This window comes from Cervus canadensis, chromosome 20, assembly GCF_019320065.1.
Source record: "Cervus canadensis isolate Bull #8, Minnesota chromosome 20, ASM1932006v1, whole genome shotgun sequence".
Taxonomy (NCBI): domain Eukaryota; kingdom Metazoa; phylum Chordata; class Mammalia; order Artiodactyla; family Cervidae; genus Cervus; species Cervus canadensis.
In genome coordinates, this window is record NC_057405.1 from 57,797,557 (window position 1) to 57,818,381 (window position 20,825).

The 20,825-nt window shown below is 42.2% G+C and overlaps 1 protein-coding gene across 1 annotated transcript in view; it reads left to right on the forward strand.

Moving 5' to 3' along the window:
* Positions 1–20,825, forward strand: part of LOC122422664 — a 185,318-nt gene that overhangs the window by 126,128 nt on the left and 38,365 nt on the right. Inside the window, exons 31-34 of the mRNA XM_043439187.1 lie at positions 7,326–7,464; positions 15,012–15,165; positions 17,086–17,181; positions 18,240–18,395. Coding sequence (XP_043295122.1) covers positions 7,326–7,464; positions 15,012–15,165; positions 17,086–17,181; positions 18,240–18,395 — 545 coding nt within the window. The remainder of the gene's footprint in view (positions 1–7,325; positions 7,465–15,011; positions 15,166–17,085; positions 17,182–18,239; positions 18,396–20,825) is intronic.

Consider the following 20,825-nt stretch of genomic DNA (forward strand, 5'->3'; position numbering starts at 1 on the left):
TGCCCATTGCTAATCCAGGAACTCCAACTCAGCATGATTTCTCAGATAAACACATGAGATAAAGACACTGAGGATGCTTAGTAAACTGGGTTTATCAGAAGCAGTGAAACTAGTCTTACTATTTTAATAATTTGACTCCCATCCAAATTATGTCATTAGTCATGTAAAAATTAATTGATAGCAATATATTATAACATAGTAGCCAAGGATTTTAAAGTGTGAGAAGAGCCAAAACAATGAGCTAACATCCCTATTTAAAGTGATCTTAAAACAAATGTGATATAATTTGAATCTATTCCTCTCTGGCCAGTGCATCAAGGAAGTGTTTGTGGGAGGTTCTGACTTGTTCCAGGAGGAAAATTGATGCCTATATCTGAGGGGAGCCAGCATGAAGGAATGGGGTTGGTGCTGCCCCAGCAGAGAAAGCTCAGAATTACTGCAGGCCTACTAGCAAGTCTTCAATAAGCATCAAGAAATTACAGAAATTCCAACGCACTCTTAGCTCCTTTCCTTTTGCTAATCTGGGGACTGTTGTAAAAGGGGTTTACTCAGAAAATAAACTAAAATGTTCTCAGTAGAGCTGGATGTTGGGAGGGTATGGAGCTGGACATTAGTTGAGGAAAAGAAGAAAGGAGGATAGGCCAGGAAAAATGCCACCCCCACCTCGAGAAGGGGAGACAGGTGTTATATGGAGATGAGAAAGAGCCAGAGCTGTGTTTCCAGAAGAAGTCCCTGCATAGGAAGTTCTGTGGCAGCTGGGAGGGGAGAAGCCCACAGGGAAGATGATCTGGGGGAACCTACCCCCACTTGAATCAATGGAGGAAAATAAGAGGGCTTTTTCTGGAGGAGGACGAAAAGAGGATGCTGGTGATGGTAACAGGCAGGACTACACGTGGCCAGTCCAGAATGACGAACCCACCAGTGCAACACTGAGGGGTAGTAGGAAATAAGGCCCAATTGTTGAGGACCTAGAATTGAGGATGAAGGAAATTGGTTTCTTACCATTTTTATGCTTTTAAACTGGAAACCATTGAAATATCTGGGGGTCCAGGCTTTCCGAGGTGTGCAATTAGAGACCTACGTGTTGTCATGTTGCCAGTAAAAACATTTGTGCTCCAGGGAGAATGTACAAAGTTTTACATACTTTGCTTTGCTGAAAATAGATAAAGAGCAAACTGAACTAAAAAAAATTCCACTGTAAGATAATCATCTTTTTTAAAGGCCAGGCTGCTTAGTTCCTGGCCTGCTTCCCAGAGGAGGCAAGGAGAACTAAGGTGAAAAGATGAGATGGATCTGTTCATATACCCACCCAACTCCCTTTAGCCATTTCAGAATTATTTGGAGTTAGATAAAAGGACTTAGGTAGACTTATTTACTTAAAAAAAATTTTTTTTAAAAGAAACACTTCAAATTTCAGCTGTGGTCCTCCCACTTGACAGAGGAAGCAGCTCTTAGACACTGTGGACTGGATCTGTGGACCCGGCCAAATTCTCTTCTTCCCTGAAGGCCAGCAACTCCCTTTGGAGTCAGTGTGAAGCAGAGGATATAATCAGAATGTGGGAGTTTACATTGTGATTTCCTTGTAAAGGATTAGGAGACCAAAGAAACCCAGACACTACACACTGAATTTAGGGTTTCAGGAACAAAAGGTACTGGCTCTGAGTATTCACATGGAGGCTGGGCCACTGTGATTCTTCCCTTTCTGATTTCCCACACAGAACCCTCCTGTGGAAAGGCACAAGAAAAGGCTCGTTTGTTTCCTAGTGGAGAGTCTCCTCCTTCCCCCACTACCGTCCCCCTCCATGACCACATGCAACCACCTGCCTCATCCTCCCAGACAGGCTGCCTTCCCTGCCCGTGCCTACCATCCCTGCTCCCTCTGAGCACATGGCAACCACCCCATCCTCCCAGACAGGCTGCCTTCCCTGCCCATGCCCACCATCCCTGCTCCTTCTGAGCAGTGCGACCCCACAGAAAAAGGCCCAAAGGAGGAGCATTATCAGTGTGTAACTAAGAAAAGGTAGGCCCTCCTCCATACGTGTATTTTAATGTAATGCCACCTGCCAGCACATAACAGTTTTGCTGGGAAGTGACCGTGTAAAAGTGCACACACAGCATTTTATAAACAATAATGGAAATAATGAAAAGAGAAAAATCATGCATAATCCAAATATTCTAACAAGTGAAATAATTTTACTTCCTTCTAACCCTTGCTCAAATACATTTTCAGTTCAGTTCAGTCGCTCAGTCAAGTCTGACTCTGCGACCCCATGAATTGCAGCATGCCAGCCCTCCCTGTCCATAACCAACTCCCGGAGTCTACTCAAACTCATGTCCATCAAGTATGTGATGCCATCCAACCATCTCATCCTCTGTCGTCCCCTTCTTCTCCTGCCCCCAATCCCTCCCAGCATCAGGGTCTTTTCCAACGAGTCAACTCTTCGCATGAGGTGGCCAAAGTATTAGAGTTTCAGCTTCAGCATCAGTCCTTCCAATGAACACCCAGGACTGATCTCCTTTAGGATGGACTGGTTGGATCTCCTTGCAGTCCAAGGGACTCTCAAAAGTCTTCTCCAACACCACTGTTCAAAAGCATCAATTCTCCAGCGCTCAGCTTTCTTCACAGTCCAACTCTCACATCCATACATGACCACTGGAAAAACCACAGCCTTGACCAGATGGACCTTTGTTGGCAAAGTAATGTCTCTGCTTTTTAATATGCTTTCTAGGTTGGTCATAACTTTCCTTCCAAGGAGTAGGCGTCTTTTAATTTCATGGCTGCAATCACCATCTGCAGTGACTTTGGAGCCCAAAAAAATAAAGTCTGACACTGTTTCCACTGTCTCCCCATCTATTTCCCATGAAGTAATGGGACCAGATGCCATGATCTTAGTTTTCTGAATGTTGAGCTTTAAGCCAACTTTTTCACTCTCCTCTTTCACTTTCATCAAGAGGCTCTTTAGTTCATCTTCACTTTCTGCCATAAGGGTGGTATCGTCTGCATATCTGAGGTTATTGATATTTCTCCTGGCAATCTTGATTCCAGCTTGTGCTTCATCCAGCCCAGCATTTCTCATGATGTAATATGCATATAAGTTAAATAAGCAGGGTGACAATATACAGCCTTGACGTACTTCTTTTCCTATTTGAAACCAGTCTGTTGTTCCATGTTCAGTTCTAAGTGTTGCTTCCTGATCTGCATACAGATTTCTCAAGAGGCAGGTCAGGTGGTCTGGTATTCCCATCTCTTTCAGAATTTTCCACAGTTTATTGTGATCCACACAGTCAAAGGCTTTGGCATAGTCAATAAAGCAGAAATAGATGTTTTTCTGGAACTCTATTGCTTTTTTGATGATCCAGCGGATGTTGGCAATTTGATCTCTGGTTCCTTTGCCTTTTCTAAAACCAGCTTGAACATCTGAAAGTTCACAGTTCACGTATTGTTGAAGCCTGGCTTAGAAAATTTTGAGCATTACTTTACTAGCGTGTGAGATGAGTGCAATTGTGCGATAATTTGAGCATTCTTTGGGATTGCCTTTCTTTGGGATTAGAATGAAAACTGACCTTTTCCAATCCTGTGGCCACTGCTGAGTTTTCCAAATTTGCTGGCATATTGAGTGCAGCACTTTCACAGCATCATCTTTCAGGATTTGAAACAACTCAACTGGAATTCCATCACCTCCACTAGCTTTGTTCGTAGTGATGCTTTCTAAGGCCCATTTGACTTCACATTCCAGGATGTCTGGCTCTTGGTGAATGATCACACCATTGTGATTATCTGGGTCGTGAAGATCTTTTTTGTGCAGTTCTTCTCTGGAGAAGGAATTGGCAACCTACTCCAGTATTCTTGCCTGGAAAATCCCATGGACGCAGAAACCTGGTAGGCTACAGTCCACAGGGTCACAAAGAGTTGGACACGACTGAGTGACTTCACTTCTGTGTATTCTTGCCACCTCTTCTTAATATCTCCTGCTTCTGTTAGGTCCATACCAATTCTGTCCTTTATCGAGCCCATCTTTGTATGAAATGTTCCCTTGGTATCTCTAATTTTCTTGAAGAGATCTCTAGCCTTTCCCATTCTCTTGTTTTCCTCTATTTCTTTGCATTGATCACTGAGGAAGGCTTTCTTATCTCTCCTTGCTATTCTTTGGAACTCTGCATTCAAATGGGTATATCTTTCCTTTTCTCCTTTGCTTTTCGCTTCTCTTCTTTTCACAGCTATTTGTAAGGCCTTCTCAGACAGCCATTTTGCTTTTTTGCATTTCTTTTCCATGGGGATGGTCTTGATCCCTGTCTCCTGCACAACGTCATGAACCTGCATCCATAGTTCATCAGGCACTCTGTCTATCAGATCTAGCCCCTTAAATCTATTTCTCATTTCTACTGTATGACCATAAGGGATTTGATTTAAGTCATACCTGGATGGTCTAGTGGTTTTCCCTACTTTCTTCAATTTCAGTCTGAATTTGGCAATAAGGAGTTCATGATCTGAGCCAGAGTCAGCTCCCGGTCTTGTTTTTGCTGACTATATAAGAGCTTCTCCATCTTTGGCTGCAAAGAATATAATCAATCTGATTTCAGTGTTGACCATCTGGTGATGTCCATGTGTAGAGTCTTCTCTTGTGTTGTTGGAAGAGGGTGTTTGCTATGACCAGTGCGTTCTTTTGGCAAAAGTCTATTAGCCTTTGCTCTGCTTCATTCTGTACTCCCAGGCCAAATTTGCCTGTTACTCCAGGTGTTTCTTGACTTCCTACTTTTGCATTCCAGTCCCCTATAATGAAAAGGACATCTTTTTGGGTGTTAGTTCTAAAAGGTCTTGTAGGTCTTCATAGAACCATTCAACTTCAGCTTCTTCAGCGTTACTGGTCGGGGCATAGGCTTGGATTACCGTGATATTGAATGGTTTCCCTTGGAAATGACCAGAGATCATTCTGTCGTTTTTGAGATTGCATCCAAGTACTGCATTTCGGACTCTCTTGTTGACCATGATGGCTACTCCATTTCTTCTAAGGGATTCCTGCCCACAGTAGTAGATATAATGGTCATCTGAGTTAAATTCACCCATTCCAGTCCATCTTAGTTTGCTGATTCCTAGAATGTCGACATTCACTCTTGCCATCTCCTGTTTGACCACTTCCAATTTGCCTTGATTCATGGACCTAGCATTCTAGGTTCCTATGCAATGTTGCTCTTTACAGTATCGGACCTTGCTTCTATCACCAGTCACATACACAACTGGGTATTGTTTTTGCTTTGGTTCCATCTCTTCATTCTTTCTGGAGTTATTTCTCACTGATATCTAGTAACATATTGGGCACCTACTGACCTGGGGAGTTCCTCTTTCAGTATCCTATCATTTTTCCTTTTCATACTGTTCATGGGGTTCTCAAGGCAAGAATACTGAAGTGGTTTACCATTCCCTTTTCCAATGGACCGCATTCTGTCAGACCTCTCCACCATGACCCGTCCGTCTTGGGTGGCCCCACATGGCATGGCTTAGTTTCATTGAGTTAGACAAGGCTGTGGTCCATGTGATCAGATTGGCTAGTTTTCTGTGATTATGGTGTGTCTGCCCTCTGATGCCCTCTCGCAACAGCTACTGTCTTACTTGGGTTTCTCTTACCTTGGACGTGGGATATCTCTTCACTGCTGTTCCAGCAAAGCACAGCTGCTGCTCCTTACCTTGTACGAGGTCACCCCTCCTGACCTTGAACTGTAAAATACATTTTACAGAGCTTTAATCACAGGATATGTGCAGCTTTATATTCTTTTTTCATTGTCATTGCAGGGGATTATAAACTTTTTCTCCTGGTTACTGCATAGCCTGACAGAGTGTATTGCTTGTAGACCAAGCACACTAGACCTTGAACAAATAAGGCTCACTGACTACCCCTCCTCCCATCCACCACAAGATTCTTTGAGTTCTTATACAATTTGCTGTGACTCCTCTTCTGGTAGAAGTTTCTTTTCAGCCTAATATGACCATCAGATTTATAAAAGATTCATAAAAAGTCTACTGATTGACCCCAATTCTTTTGTGGTTGGAAAAATATCCCCCAAACATTCTTCTGTTATGTGTAAAACATCAAATGGTTATGAAATCTGGACTGCTCATCCTTTTCTAAAGTCAAGAGCCCATATTGCAAGTAATATTGGCAACCATTCTCAGACCTGGTTCTGCCCTGATCAGGCTCTCATGGACAGCCTCCCTCTTCTCAGTCCCCTGCCTTCCATGCCAGAAACAGAAAGAGTTCCAGTACCAGGCCAGTTAGGGTACAAGGCTGCTCAAGCCTGAGTGAGCTGTTTATACAGTGTAACTTTGGAAATGCTTCATAGGTCTCCCATCTCACTTCTGCCTTGGGCTACAATCAGGGATGGTGACCAGTTTCAACAATTCTTCTCTTTGCCTAGTAGGGATGTCTTCTCAAATAGAAAACTATTACTGTCTCCGCAGGGAGCTGATGAGCATTTCACATCAGCTGACATTCTGTAGACTTAGAAATAGGGCCCACCCACCCACCCCACCAATGCTCCCTAAGGACCATGATTTTGTTTTTCTGTGCTTTCCCATTCCCAGTGGCTCATTTCCTGAGGTAATAGAGATGCTAGTACAGCCATCTAGACCCAGGCCAGGTTCCTCAAACCAGTATTGAGTACCGCAAAAGGCCCCTAGCTTGAATTTCCATCCAAAACACATATAAATCCTTTAGGATAAGGGTCCAAGAAATAAGCCTATTGAGGATCTCTCACATCTACTCCTGAAATGATGTGAATCTCCTAGAAGGATGTATGTTTGTGTATACATATATGTATACATATTTTTGCCTCCTTGGATGGTCCTGAGTCTTCTTAATCCACGAGCCATTGACAGGATGAGTCTATGCCAGAGTTGATTTGAATGGTAGGGCTGTAAGAAATGGCCACTTGTTTATAATAATTTCAAGCCCCTAATAAATTTTCTGAGACCTATACCTTTCCCATTCCTTGTAATTCCTCTTTTTCAATCTACTTAGAGTCTATAGCCTTGTATACTTTGAAACTTACTTTCAGCAGTATGTTCTTATTCTGCTGAAAAGCAATGCAAGTTACTATATTCCTGAGGGAGGAAAGAAGGAAGGAAGGAAGGAAGAAAAGATAAATCAGGCCTTGGGTTCTAGAACATAAGGCTTTGCTGATCTTGCAAAATATTTAATTAGTATACTCACAAACAAACAGAAGTCGATTTAGGTAAAAAGTTAGCTTTGGAGGTGAAATGATGATTCACAGGGTAGCTGGGGTAGTCTGTATTTCAATCTATTTGACTTAAAATGTCATCTGTTTTCTAGGATCTGAACTTCAAGAGCTGCAGAAAATGATTGACAGCCTCCAGAGCCCCCAAGACCCCACTCTGGTATCTCAGGTCCTTCTCCTCCAAAGGGAGGTTATGTTTCTTCAGTTTGACGCTGCAGTGAGGTACCTCATCCAGTAAGGGCTGGAGGGCTATTCCTGTCTAGTAAATTCTGTGGGGCAGGTGTTTCTGAGTGCTCATGGAGGGAGGCCACTCTTGGCATGATTAGATAATGAGCATAAAATAGTCAAGGGCACAACCTGATCCAGAGCACTGCGGCTACAAAATGTGTTCTGCTGCAAAGGCTGTCCAGGTGGACTGTGTTCTTTTTAGATAATAATATTCTTGATTTTGTTAAATGTGATTCCAATGTAGTTAGTTTGCATAACAGACTGTTTTATGAGGAATCATATTTTTTATACTGCTGAAGATTATTCTTCCTACCAAGTTTTTTTTTAGCCCTTGATTACCTTGCAGAAGAACAGAATTTTCACTGCACATCTGAAACCAACAAAATTGACTACCTGAGTTAAATTTATAAATAACTTAATTTACCTCTGGCCTTGTAGGTATTAAATACTCTGCATCAATAAGAATGTTTGTTTGGTTTTATGAGTCATGATTGATGAAAAAACTAGTTTGAATTAAGAATCACAATGTTTCCTGTATAAATAGTAAGTTGTACATGGGAAGGGAAGAGGTTAGACCTGAGAGTCCCTGCTTATTCTTAAATTGTCAAAATTAACTTCATTTGATAAATTCCCAGTGTGAGTATTTAGGGGAACTGAGGGGGACCTTGGAGGGCAGTACTCTTATCTGTGGATTATAATCATTTCCAACCATTTGGCGTGAGTGTCCACAGAGAATAGAAATGTGGAGTTTATACTTAACCTAATGTTCTCTCTTTCTACTCCGCTTTTTCTTTACTCTGAGCATCAGAGGACTCTGGATTTAGAATGCAAATTCAGCAGGACAAAAAAATCAGGCTATTTGTTTTTTTGTTTGTTTGGTTTTTTTATTGACAGGTTGCTTTGGGAGCTATAGCTTGTCAAGCAGGTAGGATATAAAGGATCTGACTAATTGTCAGGATGGCCATTCATTAGCCCTATGGGCTCTGAAATCTTAAGTCAGAATTTACAAGGAATTTACATAGATTGAAGAAATAGGACTATACCCCAGAAATTATTTTTGAATTCCAGCTCCACGGAGTTCATCTTGCTTCTGTTCTCCCAGGGAAACCACTCTGCTTCCCCTAGGAATTGCTTTTTGGGGCTTTCTCTGCCCTGGCATACTCAGTCTGCAGGAATGGAGGGTCATGTGTCCTTTGTCTGGTTTCAGTATTGTATAGTCAGTATATTTTTCAGAGGACCTCAGAAGGAGCCAGGAGTCCTTCATTTACAGCATTTCCCCCAGCCCTTTTTTTCTTCAGAGCCCTTTAGGTTATGTGTCTGTTTGGAGTCAAACTGCTAGTAAGCTGCCGACCAGGATTAGAACCTAGGTGCATTTGACTCCAAAGCCTGAGAACTAGGATGGATGCCAGACAGCAGCAGGATGGACGGAAAGGGAAACTCTCAAGAGAAGACAGGAGGCAGGAGAAAAAGAGAAGTGAAAGATCAATGTCATTCTACTTGAGGATTTAATTAATACTTTATGCTGAACCTGCTAGCAATAAGTCCTTAGATAACCAAAAGAGAAAGCTTGAAAAGATAACCAAAGATAACCAAAAAAGAAAGCTTGAGGAAGTTCCCTTGCTCTTCCCAGAGCTCGCCAACTCTGGGTAAATATGACTTTTATTCTAGGAAACTCTTTTCTTATGTAACCTGAAGCCTTCTCCAGAGTTTGAAAAGAAAAAACTCTCACCTGCAATGAAAGCAGTATACTTCCATAGACCAGGGGAGGAGAGGCAGGATATAGCTCAAGACAGTGGCCCCATGGAGTCCTCTTTACCTGGCACCTGCTTCACTGTGGCACAGACCAGCTTAGGTTGCCAGAAAGATACATGTTTCTAAGCACAAAATTTTCTCCCTGCCTCTGTGGCCAAGCTCAGGCAAGAACCTGATGCAAATTGGTGTGTCCTCTGTTGGTGTCAGAATCACATTGCCTAAGGCCTGCCATTCACCTTCTGGGCGTGTCCACCACCTGTAAGAGTTATTTATTAGCCAATGCAAGAAATGCCTGAGAATTGAGTTTATGTTTAATTTCAGGTGAATTAATTTGTGCCAAAGGTAAATGCTTGTGTGGCAGTGATTTTAATCAATATTATCTATTTAAGTTAGGAATCATAGGCTTCTGCTTGATTTTGTAAGGCCTGCCTGCGGGCTAAGGCTGGTGTTTTTAAGTGGTTGAGGCGGGGGGAATTCAAGAGTAGTATTTTGTGACACATGAAGATTCTGAGGAATTCAAGTTTCAGTGTCCAGAAATGGAGGGTTTTTTTGGGAACACAGCCCTGCCTATTCATTTATGGATAACCTCTGGCTGCTCTCACATTACAACCACAGAGTTGAATAGTTACAGTGGAGATCATATGGTTCATGAAGCTGAAAATATTTACTATCCAACCCTTTAAGAAAGAGTTTGCCACTCCCTGATTTAAAGGATTGAATTCCTTTGAAATTCAAGAATGGAGAGGAAGAAGAAGGAAAAAAAGTTCCTCAGAGGAACTCTATAGGAATAAAACATATGCCTTGAAAAGTGCCGCTGAATGTGTTATTGATGCTCAGAGTGATTACTGTAAAAAGGAGGAGTCTGAGGAAATAAATCAAAGGTGCCTTAACTTCCTGCCATAAGCCTTATTTAGGAGTACATCAAGGGATCTCTGAAGAAGCAACACCAATTTTTTTAGTCCTTGAATTTGTGTTGGTTTTCTCTTCATTTTTCAATTTATTTTTATGCTCATCTAGTTTAGGTGTCTCTGAACACACAGATATTAAAGTGTGCTTCAGAGTTATCTGGGGATTTCTGGGAGATACAGAGAAGCCCTCATGTTGTCCTGGGCTCCAGCGTCTGAGAAGTGAAGAGCCACAGCTTTTTCCTGGCCCTCCTCAGGACTACTTTGCAGCTGTTTTTTGGGTTTTGTTTTCTTTTATATATCCTTGCATCCAGGAAAAAAACCTAGCACGTGCTCCATGAATTCCCTGCTCCCTGTGTCTAGAGCCAGTTTACCTGGGATCACACTATGGGTAACTCACACACAAGATGACTGGCATTCTAGGAAACCCTTGACTGCTTGTTGACAGTAAGGCAACTGGAGTGTGGCAAAACCATTCGGAGAATGTGAGGCATCTATATTTGTATTTTAGTGGGCTGCTGGGAAGACCTGACTTTATTAGGAGCTGGCAGTTGCCAGGTGTACCACTGGCACAAGCAGCAAATTGACCTTTCATTCCTATGGGTTTCCCCCTATCTTGAGTGCTGCTGGCAAGCTGCACTGATTAGAGCTATCCCAGCAGAAGGTGCAGGCCAGGGTTTACCAACTGAGGGTCTGAGTGAGCTATCACAATAAGCTGTTTTCAGTATTTCTAAAGGCACGATGAAAAAGACATACTTGTCCAAAAGTTTTGCAGTAAAGAAAATGTCACATTTCTTTCTTTTATACACTGGAATCATAAGAATGAGTAAGATAAGGAGGAGAGGAAACTTGCTTTGGTTGAACTCCTACCATGTGCCAACTCTGTGAGATAGCAGTTACATCACCATCTTTACAGATGAGGGAACAGAGGAAAGTCTCATGATTGCCCCAGGGTCACATGCTTGTTGTAGCAGACCTTACATTAACAGTTTGTCAGACTCCAAAGCCCTGTTCTTTCCTTTATATCATATTTCTTTATCTCTTCCTGTAGCTCAGAGCTTAGGCTAGGTGCTCATGTGGCTTTGAGTTAAAAACAGGAGAATGCTTAATTTGGTTAAAAAAAAAAAAAAACTTTTAAAATATGGGGTCCATGGAGAGGAAGGAAATAAAAGAGGATATAGTGCCAAAAATGGTAGGTATCATCTTGAAACTCCTTTCTTTACATGGCATTATTTTGTTCAATTTCCTAATAAACAGTTTTATTGATAAAGGGGCGGTGGGACCTACCAAGAACAGTGATCTTGACTGAAGAATTAAGAAAGTGGGAATAGGATAACCAATGATTTGATCAGTGGTGATGCCTAGACTCTGACTGACTCTGGTCTCTCCAGACAGTGTATCATATGCTATGATTCTGTCACTTAGAGTAGCAGTCATATTTACACCTGAACTGTGTTATTTTTTAATAGTCTCCAAGTATGTATAAATTAATAGACCTAGTATGTGTTTGGGGCTCTTAAACTCTCCCAAGAATTGTGATTGTTTGTGGCCCTTAGTTAAAAACTCTGCACGAACTTAGCAAGATAAAAGAACAAGTCATTGTTCTGTGTTCTTTTATGTGATAATCAATCTAGTGCAATCACAGGAGGAGATACAGGAGAGACTCAGGGAAATAAAATTATATTCAGTTCCTAGACACATCCATCATGCCACGTCGCACAGGGCCATGGGTCAGGAGCAAAGAGAGTGCTTAGGCCATGGCCTGGAAAGGCAAGGCAGAGCAGGGGAACATTTTAAGATCTGCTAGTTTGAATAATTCCAGCAGGCTTTGAGCTGTAGGGTTAGTCTCTGTTCTATTCTTAATTGCTCAGTCGTGTCCAACTCTTTGTGACCCCATGGACTATAGCCTGCCAGGCTCCTCTGTCCTTGGAATTCTCCAGGCAAGAATACTGGAGTGGGTTGCCATGCCCTCCTCCAGGGGAATCTCCCTAACCCAGGGATCAAACCCAGGTCTCCCATATTGCAGCAGTTTCTTTACTGTCTGAGCCACCAGAGAAGCCTGTGTTGGTCTCTAGTTGCCCGTTAATTAGCCCTAGGATGATTAAATGAGAGGAGTATTGCCTCCTGGGTTGCAGGGATCAGAGGAGGTGTGGCTCAGACTGGTTTGTTTGGGTATCAAAAGTATGCTAGGCCTTCAGTTGTCTTTAAGAACTGGCTACAGAAGAAGGAACAGTCTCTCCCCAGCCAGTAGGGTTTTTGGTTTTTTTTTTTAAAGATGTTGCTGCTGCTAAGTCACGTCAGTCATGTCCGACTCTGTGCGACCCCATAGATGGCAGGCTCACATCATAATAAACAAAAAAGGAATTTTAAAATATGAGCAATACAGTCAAGGATTAAACAATAAGATGTGAACAAAGTTGGGCCCAGAGGCTGAGAGAGAGAGATAATTGTGTGGATTGGTAGGAGAGATGCTCAGGAGGGACACTGAAGGAGTCAGCCAGGGAGAGGTTTATTGGGATATTGGGCTTCTGTGCTGATTCTGGACTGAAAAGAAATGTTTCCATTAGAGTACTCTGCTTTTTAGTACCACTGACTAAAGAAAAAGGCACAGCTTAGAAGTTGTAAATATTTTATTCTGGAACCTTACTGAAGACTATAGCCCCGGAGACAATGTGTCAGATAGCTAAGGATCTAATCTGAAGAAATAAGGGAGGAGCTAGGATATAGAGGAGTTTGGGCCGAAAAACAACAACAAAAACTCATGTGATCAAACATCAAAGGATTACTGCTAATCACAAAAGACAGATATCACAAGTTAATGATTTTAGTGCTTTTCTATGTGTGGGAAGATGTAAGAATCTGGACTCATTAAAATTATTTCTTAGCTATGCATCTTATCTAGATCCAGTATCCTGGTTTTTTCTATCCTGAATTCCCCTCAGAGTGCACCATTAGAAGGCAGCTGCATTTGCTGATGGCTTGCTGGCAGGCAGCATTCTTTGTTAACTGGTATGGCAGGCAACATTTTTTGTCTGCAGTGAGGAAATGGCAACCCACTCCAGTATTCTTGCCTGGAGAATCCCATGGATGAAGGAGCCTGGTAGGCTGCAGTCCATGGGGTCCCTAAGAGTCGGACATGACTAAGTGACTTAACTTTCACTTTCCTGCATTGGAGAAGGAAATGGCAACCCACTCCAGTGTTTTTGCCTGGAGAATCCCAGGGACGGGGGAGCCTGGTGGGCTGCCGTCTATGGGGTCGCACAAAGTCAGACATGACTGAAGTGACTCAGCAGCAGCAGCAACATCTTTGTATCTCAGTTCCTGACATAGTATACTGTACATAGTAGATGCTTGATACATCACTGTCACATGAGTGTTGAGTGAATCATGGGTCCCTTGGCAGGGCCCATTGAGAATCATGAGAAAGCATGTGAACAATATGAGAAACAGGAGAAAATGGTTATATCCATTGAGCATGAGCAACTCCAGTCCTTGAGCTATCAGGATAAATCAGGGTTTTTATTCGGTGTCTCAGTATATGCAACTATCTTTTGTTAATTCTCACAAAGATGTGAAAAGGGTGATATGACTTTTGCACTAGTACAATGGTTTGATATGCAAATATAGAGCTCCCTTTATCTGTCTTCGAACTTAAGTTCATAAGCCCCTACTTCTTTTTTCAATTCCATGTCATTCAGCTATATTTAGAATTTAAAGTGGTGAATTTGAAATATAAAATCAATTACTTCAAGATCATCCCCCTTTACCTTTGTTTTAAATGCCTCCTTTTCACCTTGTTGGTGAGGGAAGGATTCTGCCCCAAGGTTATGGGAATGGCCAAACACGTAACTTTAAATACAGGACAAATGATATCAACAGCAGTTTACTAGTTACATATACTCATGGCCAAGGGGAACAGAACATTGCATGCCATGTAAGGCCACAGAAGATTTGTACTTGTGAACAGAGTGAAAAGCTAGGGGCTTGAGAGGCAGGCTTTGAGTATCAAGAGGATGTGGCGCCTATTGGTTCCCATAGGAGGATGTGCTTGGTTCATTCGAATAATTTTGTGGCCTGGCAGGGAACTGGAAACCACTGCTTGTGGATGGATAAGCAGGAATTACACTTGGTCCCTGTGATAAGGAAGGTAAATAAACATAGGTCCCTATGTTTGACTAGGGGACCTTCCCTCCATAGGGAGGGAAACTTGTAGTTAGGTCATTCAAGGCCCTCCCAGTTTTACCAGATGTCAAGGCAGCACTAATAATGGACCGTAAGTTAGGCCTTATACCAAACCTTCTCCTCCTTTATGCTTCTCAGAGGTGATCTAAGTTCTGGGGTGCTTATAAGTCATTCTAGCAGTTGACGAGGAGTGGTACCTCACCCATCTCTATTCAACCCCAGATCTCTTCTGGTTGGCCTGCTGCTCAACTCCCCACTTGGACACTGCCTTGTGGGGTCTTAGGCACTCCCCAGGTCTTTCCTTAACACCTGATTATCTGCTAATCTCTGCGAGACTGCCTCACTCACATTGGTGATAACATCTCCCTCAGTCATTCTAATCTCTTTTTTGATGTCTCTTTATGCATGACTTGATCCAAATCTATGGAAGGTTTAGGCAAAAGATCCCTTTTTTACCTGGGGACCTTTTGGATCCCCTCAACTTATCCTGTTAGACAGCGCTTGTCTAAGGAATAATTATCTTTCCCTTGAGAGCTGTGAATTGTGAGAGTGAAGGGCAGTGGTAAAGAAAAATGAATGAGGGACGATGTTGCCAAAGAAGAAACCTGCTGATATCTCAAAATGTTATCTTGCTACAAATAGCCTTGAAGAGAGTTTTGAGCTTTAGAAATGTGAGTAACTGCTTTTAATGAGATTGCTTTCCTGTTTTGGTAGACAAACGTTTTTGGCAGCTGGAAGTGCTTCTGCCTACCAGTCTGTCACAGACGGCATGTATCATGGTTTGCCACCACTGAGCAACTCTCCAATGAAGAGCATTTTTGCTTCACAGCTCAGCCTACCACAACCACTGGATCCACAGAGCCTCCAGGTGTGTTGAGAGCTATTTTTGTACTGAGATGTGTTGAGAGCACATTTTGTAATAAAATGTGCATTGTGCATAGGAGGCTTTTCCTGTCAAAATACCCATTGGCCTTGGTAAGCTCCCCTTCACTCATACAGTAGAGAGGGCCCCTGTGGCTTGCTGTCATTTCTAGTCAGGAGCTCTGTCTCCAAACCGCTTAACAGGCTAATTGGGATAACAGCTTATCTGCTCACAGCTGGTAGCAAAACCAACACCTGATCTCTTTCATGTAATAAATAATAATGATAGCAATTATGATACATAAATTAGGTCAGCAGCTGAGTTTTGAACAGCCCGATAACAGTATGTGTTATCAAATGTAATCCTGGCAACTATTATTGCTCCTAGGCACCACCTCTATTACCCATCTGCTACAACTAAAGAGTTTGAGGTTCAGGAAGGCCAGAGATCAGACTGCTATGCAGTCCTGGCAGCACTAGGTCACAAACTGTATTAGCTTTTTATGGCTTCAGAGCAAATTACCCCCAAATATAGCATATTATCCCTGGCGGCTCAAACGGTAAAGCGTCTGCCTACAATGTGGGAGACCCGGGTTCAATCCCTGGGTGGGAAAGATCTCCTGGAGAAGGAAATGGCAACCCACTCCAGTATTCTTGCCTGGAAAACCCTATGGACGGAGGAGCCTGGTAGGCTATAGTCAGTCCATGGGCTCGCAAAGAGTCAGACACGATGAGCGACTTCACTTTCACTATAGCATATTAACACAATAGACATTCATTATCTCATATAGTTTCTGAGGCTCAGGAGTCTGGGCACAGTTTAGCTGGGTAGTTCCAGCTCACAGTCTCTCATGGGGCTGTGGTCAAGGTCAAAGTGCTCCACCTCTTAGTGGAAACAGAATCAAAGAATTTATGCACACATTTTTTTTTTTTTTTTGGCCACGCTTCATGGCATTCAGGATCTTAGTCCTCTAACCAGGGATCAAACCCACGCCCCCTGCAGTGGAAACTCAGAGTCTTAACCACTGGACCTCCAGGGAAGTCCCTATGGACATATCTTTAAAATCACCTCACAAGCCCATATCTTTTGACTCCAAAATCTCCAACTTAATGTTTTTATGTTACAAAGCTAAGGCTAGTAATGCCAGCATCAACCCCAGGTAAGTCTAACACTTCTACCTTCCCTAGCTATAAGACAATGACTCTTGGCCCAAGCCTTGACCCTCATGAAGACCTGAAGACAGGGTTGGATTGTGACTACTGGGCCTGCTCCTGTTGCCTTTGGGCATTGCCTGGCATTAAGTAGTTTCAGGTGTCCTGGCTGCCTGCCACCTGCATCACCTCCAACTTTGAGAATTGTCTGAAGCCAGTACCGGGTCTGAAACTATAGAATCGGATCAGATGGACAGGCCCACTCTATCCTGGGCTGCATGTCATGCCGCAGGGAGTAGGGATGCCTTGGCTGTTGAACAGTGATGTGGAAACGATGGAGGCCCATGTGTAATGTCACAGCACTGGTTTTGAGTTGTTGCCTAGAATTGGAGCACAGTGGTGATAAAGGACAAATATTTAAGGTTTGTAATACTGAAAAAAATTGAGTAAATTTAGTTTTGTTGATTATAAATGTGTATCATTGGTTTTATACTATTCTGGGACTTCCAAACACTAGTGCTGACTATTTACCCTGAAACCTTAAGTACCCTTCTATGTTTAGTTACTTTCTGAAAAATCAGTTTAAAAAACAAGATTATTACTCTCTCCTCTGCATCATCAGAGACTATTCATCAAGAACTATTTCTATATAATAGAGAAGTAATCCCATAGTGTTTTAGTGTACGGATGGAAGACATCTTGTTCATATACAAATGCATATTACTTGTGGACATTATTATGCAGCATTATTATATTTATTATTTGATTCTTTTAGTCATTTGTGCTGTTCCCTTGGAGAGCATTTCTGGAAGATGGAGGACCGTTTCCACTTACAAGTAGCAGCCCAGATACCCTAGAATATCACATGCAGGTAAGATAGTTCTTCCTGCTTGTCACAGAGAGAACTGAATACAGACTGCAAAACAGATGTCACTGCATCCATAGGTCCAATCCTTCATACTCTAGCCAGTGATGAATAATTTATTAATATGAGATAAGCAAGGTGTTTGATTATGAAGCTATAAACCCAGTGCTGCAGGGTGAATCATGTGTTCTTATTGACAGAAGAAAATCATGTTTGCAGCTGGAATCAGACTTGAATCAGTTGAAATTCTCCTGGCTAATAATGATTTTCGGGAGTGGTCATCCATTTCTGGTCACTCTCTGGGCCTCTCAGAGTAACTCCCAGACTAGCAGTTCAGAGGTGTGTGACTCGTGACCCACCTACAGTGGTAGGAAGAGAACTCCTTAAGCAGGACTCAGAAGGAGAATTTCTTTCAATTGTATGTTTCCCTCTGATTGTTTAAGCAAGTATTATTGTATTTTCATTTTTTAAAATAGAAAATACTTTTAAAAGTATTATCAACAACATGAAAATCAATGATACATTTGCTTCAAAATAATGTGGAGGTGGGGAGTGATGAGGATGAGGCAGAACTGGCCATGGGTTGGTGGTTTTGGAGACTGAGTGATGGGAACTGTTCTGCTTGCCTTTGCATATGCTCAAAGTTTTCCAAAAATAAACTTTTTTTAAAGTAAAATAGTAAAAATGGTTTAAAAATATTAATCAGAAAAAAAAAATATTAATCAGAGTCCCCCACTTTGCGGTATGGTTACAGATCATATTGGTTTTTCTCCTGTGTTCTCCCTGTGCATACGTGTATCACACTATTCATACAACCACATACAGACACCACCATAACGTGTGGGGAACTTGGACTTCCATACAGAGCCAAATGTCTGATATGTTCAAGGCAGATTTTGAACTAAAAATGTTACTCTGATTTTTATGGATTTTTTAAATAATTGAGAGCAAAGGGCTAGTAAACACAACTACTCCTAGTTTCTCCCCCCAGGACACATGTAAAGGATACATAGAAGTGTTCAAAATGGGTGTTTTGGTTTGGTTTTGTTCTTTTTTGTTTTTAGCTATGCCTCTGTGGACTGAGTGGCCATGACCTCAAAGTGGCTCATGGAGAGCTGGCAGGCATGCGACTGCTAATGGAAGATGTTCTTCTGAGTAACTACCATATGATCATGGAGGGTCTCCCAGGACAGCAAGCCACACCAGACAAAAATACACAGGTATTCTTGGTGAACTGGTGTAACACATACTTGACCAGTGGTGTGTTGTACTGAAGGACCCTTCTATTTGGGAGATGGACTAGAGAGCTTCATCTCTCCCATAAACTCTCCTAGTGTCCCGGGACTGTGCTAATGCCACACGGGAGCAGCACTGAAGCAGCAGTAGCCAGTCAGACCCTCTCCAAAGTGCTTTCTTTCACAGTAAATCCCATGATCAATGGTATATCAATTTCTTTTAATTTTAAAAGTACAACAGACATTGTGGCGGGGGGTGGTCCATTGAAACCAGTTTGAACAAATAATCCAACTGGCTGTTTTTCCTTGTGAGTCACACATTTAGGACTGGAGTTAGAAGGGTATGATAGAGGCTCCAGGTGAACAGCTCCAGCCTGGCTCCTATCGTCATCACTCAGCTAGTTCATGGACTCCTAGGCAAGCACTCCCTTCTCCAGACTTGTCCCTCTGAAGCTATAAGGTACCAGGAGACTGTAGTCCCCCTAGTATTATAGCTTGAAACAATTCTGCGTATATCTGGAACGAGACAGATACTTGGGTGGACACAGGGCAAACTAGCCACCGCCTCATTTAAAGAGCCCCCTTTTCAGAGCCAAACTGCACCAGCCATTTCCATGTCCTTACCTTCCATTCACTCCTTAAAAACTGCACTGTGCCTTCTTTCTCATCTCACCACTGAGACTGCTCTCATCAAGAGCACCATGGACCTTGCCATAAATCCCATAGGTATGTTTCAGTCCCCTTCCAACCTGATGCCTTAGCAGCATTTGAAACAGTGTGTCCTTCTTGAAGGCTGTCTGCCCTTAGCTTCTAAAGCACAGCTGTCTCCAGTCTTCCTCTGAGGTCATGGGCCAGGCCTTCTCAGACTTCTCGGTCAACACCCCTACCTCTGCTAATCCTGAAAATGTTATTTATTGGGTTCTGGCCCACTTCTACCACTGCCAGGGCTGCATTTTGACTTCCATGACTACCACTTTTGCCTTTGAGGGTTCATTTCTCCATTAAAAAACGTGAAGAGTTATAGCTTATAATTGTGTTAATATAAAGAAAAATATATTAATATCATAAATTGTAGCATTTTATTCAACCTAAGCATTCTTTTTTCTGATTTTAAAAGAAATTAAAACATTTTGTGGGCACTAAGCATTTGGTGTCTAGTCAATAAGTTGGCCCTGAACACTATTAATAGAACATTATTAATTAATAATGTCTATGATTGAGATCTATTCAGAGTGCTTTATTAATTTCTTTAATTCTCACAATAATCCCATGAGGTAGGTACTATCGTTATTCTCATTATATAGATAGGAATACCAACTCACAAAGGTTAAATGATATGCCTAAAGTCACTTGCCAAGAGAGAAAAGAAACCCAGGTTCCAGCCTAACAGTCTGGCCCTGGAACTCCCTCATATTCAGCTTCTTTCGTTTTGTCAAATGCACCATGCTTTCTCCTCAGTACCTTCATGCAAACCAGCCTCCCTGGTGGAAAACTTCCCTCTCTTCCCACTCTCTACTTCTTCATCTGATTAACTCCTATTTATCGTTCAGATTTCAGCTTCCAAACACTCTTTTAGAAGCTTTATCTGATCTTCCACCTTTGGGCCAATGCCCCTCTGTGCCAGTAAGGGTGCACCTGCTGTAAGTAACTAGTCATGACTTAAACTAAAAAGTCTACTAATCTTTCAAAGCAAGTCTAGAAGGAGGCAGTTCACATTGGTGGAGGCACCTGTGCCATCCTGGGTGTGTCAGCAGAATGTCTCCCTCATCCTTGTAAGATGAAGATAAGAGTGAAAAAGCTTTCCCCTTAAGGGGCTTTGTCTTTTTGTCAAGGAGGGAAATCTTTTCCAGACAACTTCCAGTAGACTTTTCTTGTTTCTCACTGGCTAAAACTGAGTCACAGGTACATATCAGGCCAATTAGTGGAAAAGGAAGTGTGTTTAGACGTGCCATCTGAATTCCATAACAGGATTCAGTGCTTCTCCTAGAAGGAGCATTTACAAAACTGGATATAGACCAAGTAATACCAAGAGCAAGAAGAGTGCTAGGCTCTCTGGTCCTTCTATTTTCCCTCTTTTGGCCCTGTTTCTGATGGATTATCATCTTTCCCTGACCTCCTAGTCTCCTCTGCCTTGTTCTTTATCCTTCTCCTGTTCCTTCACCCATTCTGCAAACCTTAGGAAGAGGTGACTTCTCTTAATAGGAGGTAAGTTTGCTTTAAAATTATTGTTAATTAGTTTTATTTTATGATTGGTTCTATTTAATAGCATTTCAATGTTCGTAGACAATGGGCAGCACTGAAATTTATACTGCCTATGACCTAGGACTCTAGGCTTCCTGTCCCAGCTGTGTCACCAGTTCTGTGACCTTTTAGACTTCCATCTCTAAGACTCCCAAGTAAAGGGGATGGATTAGC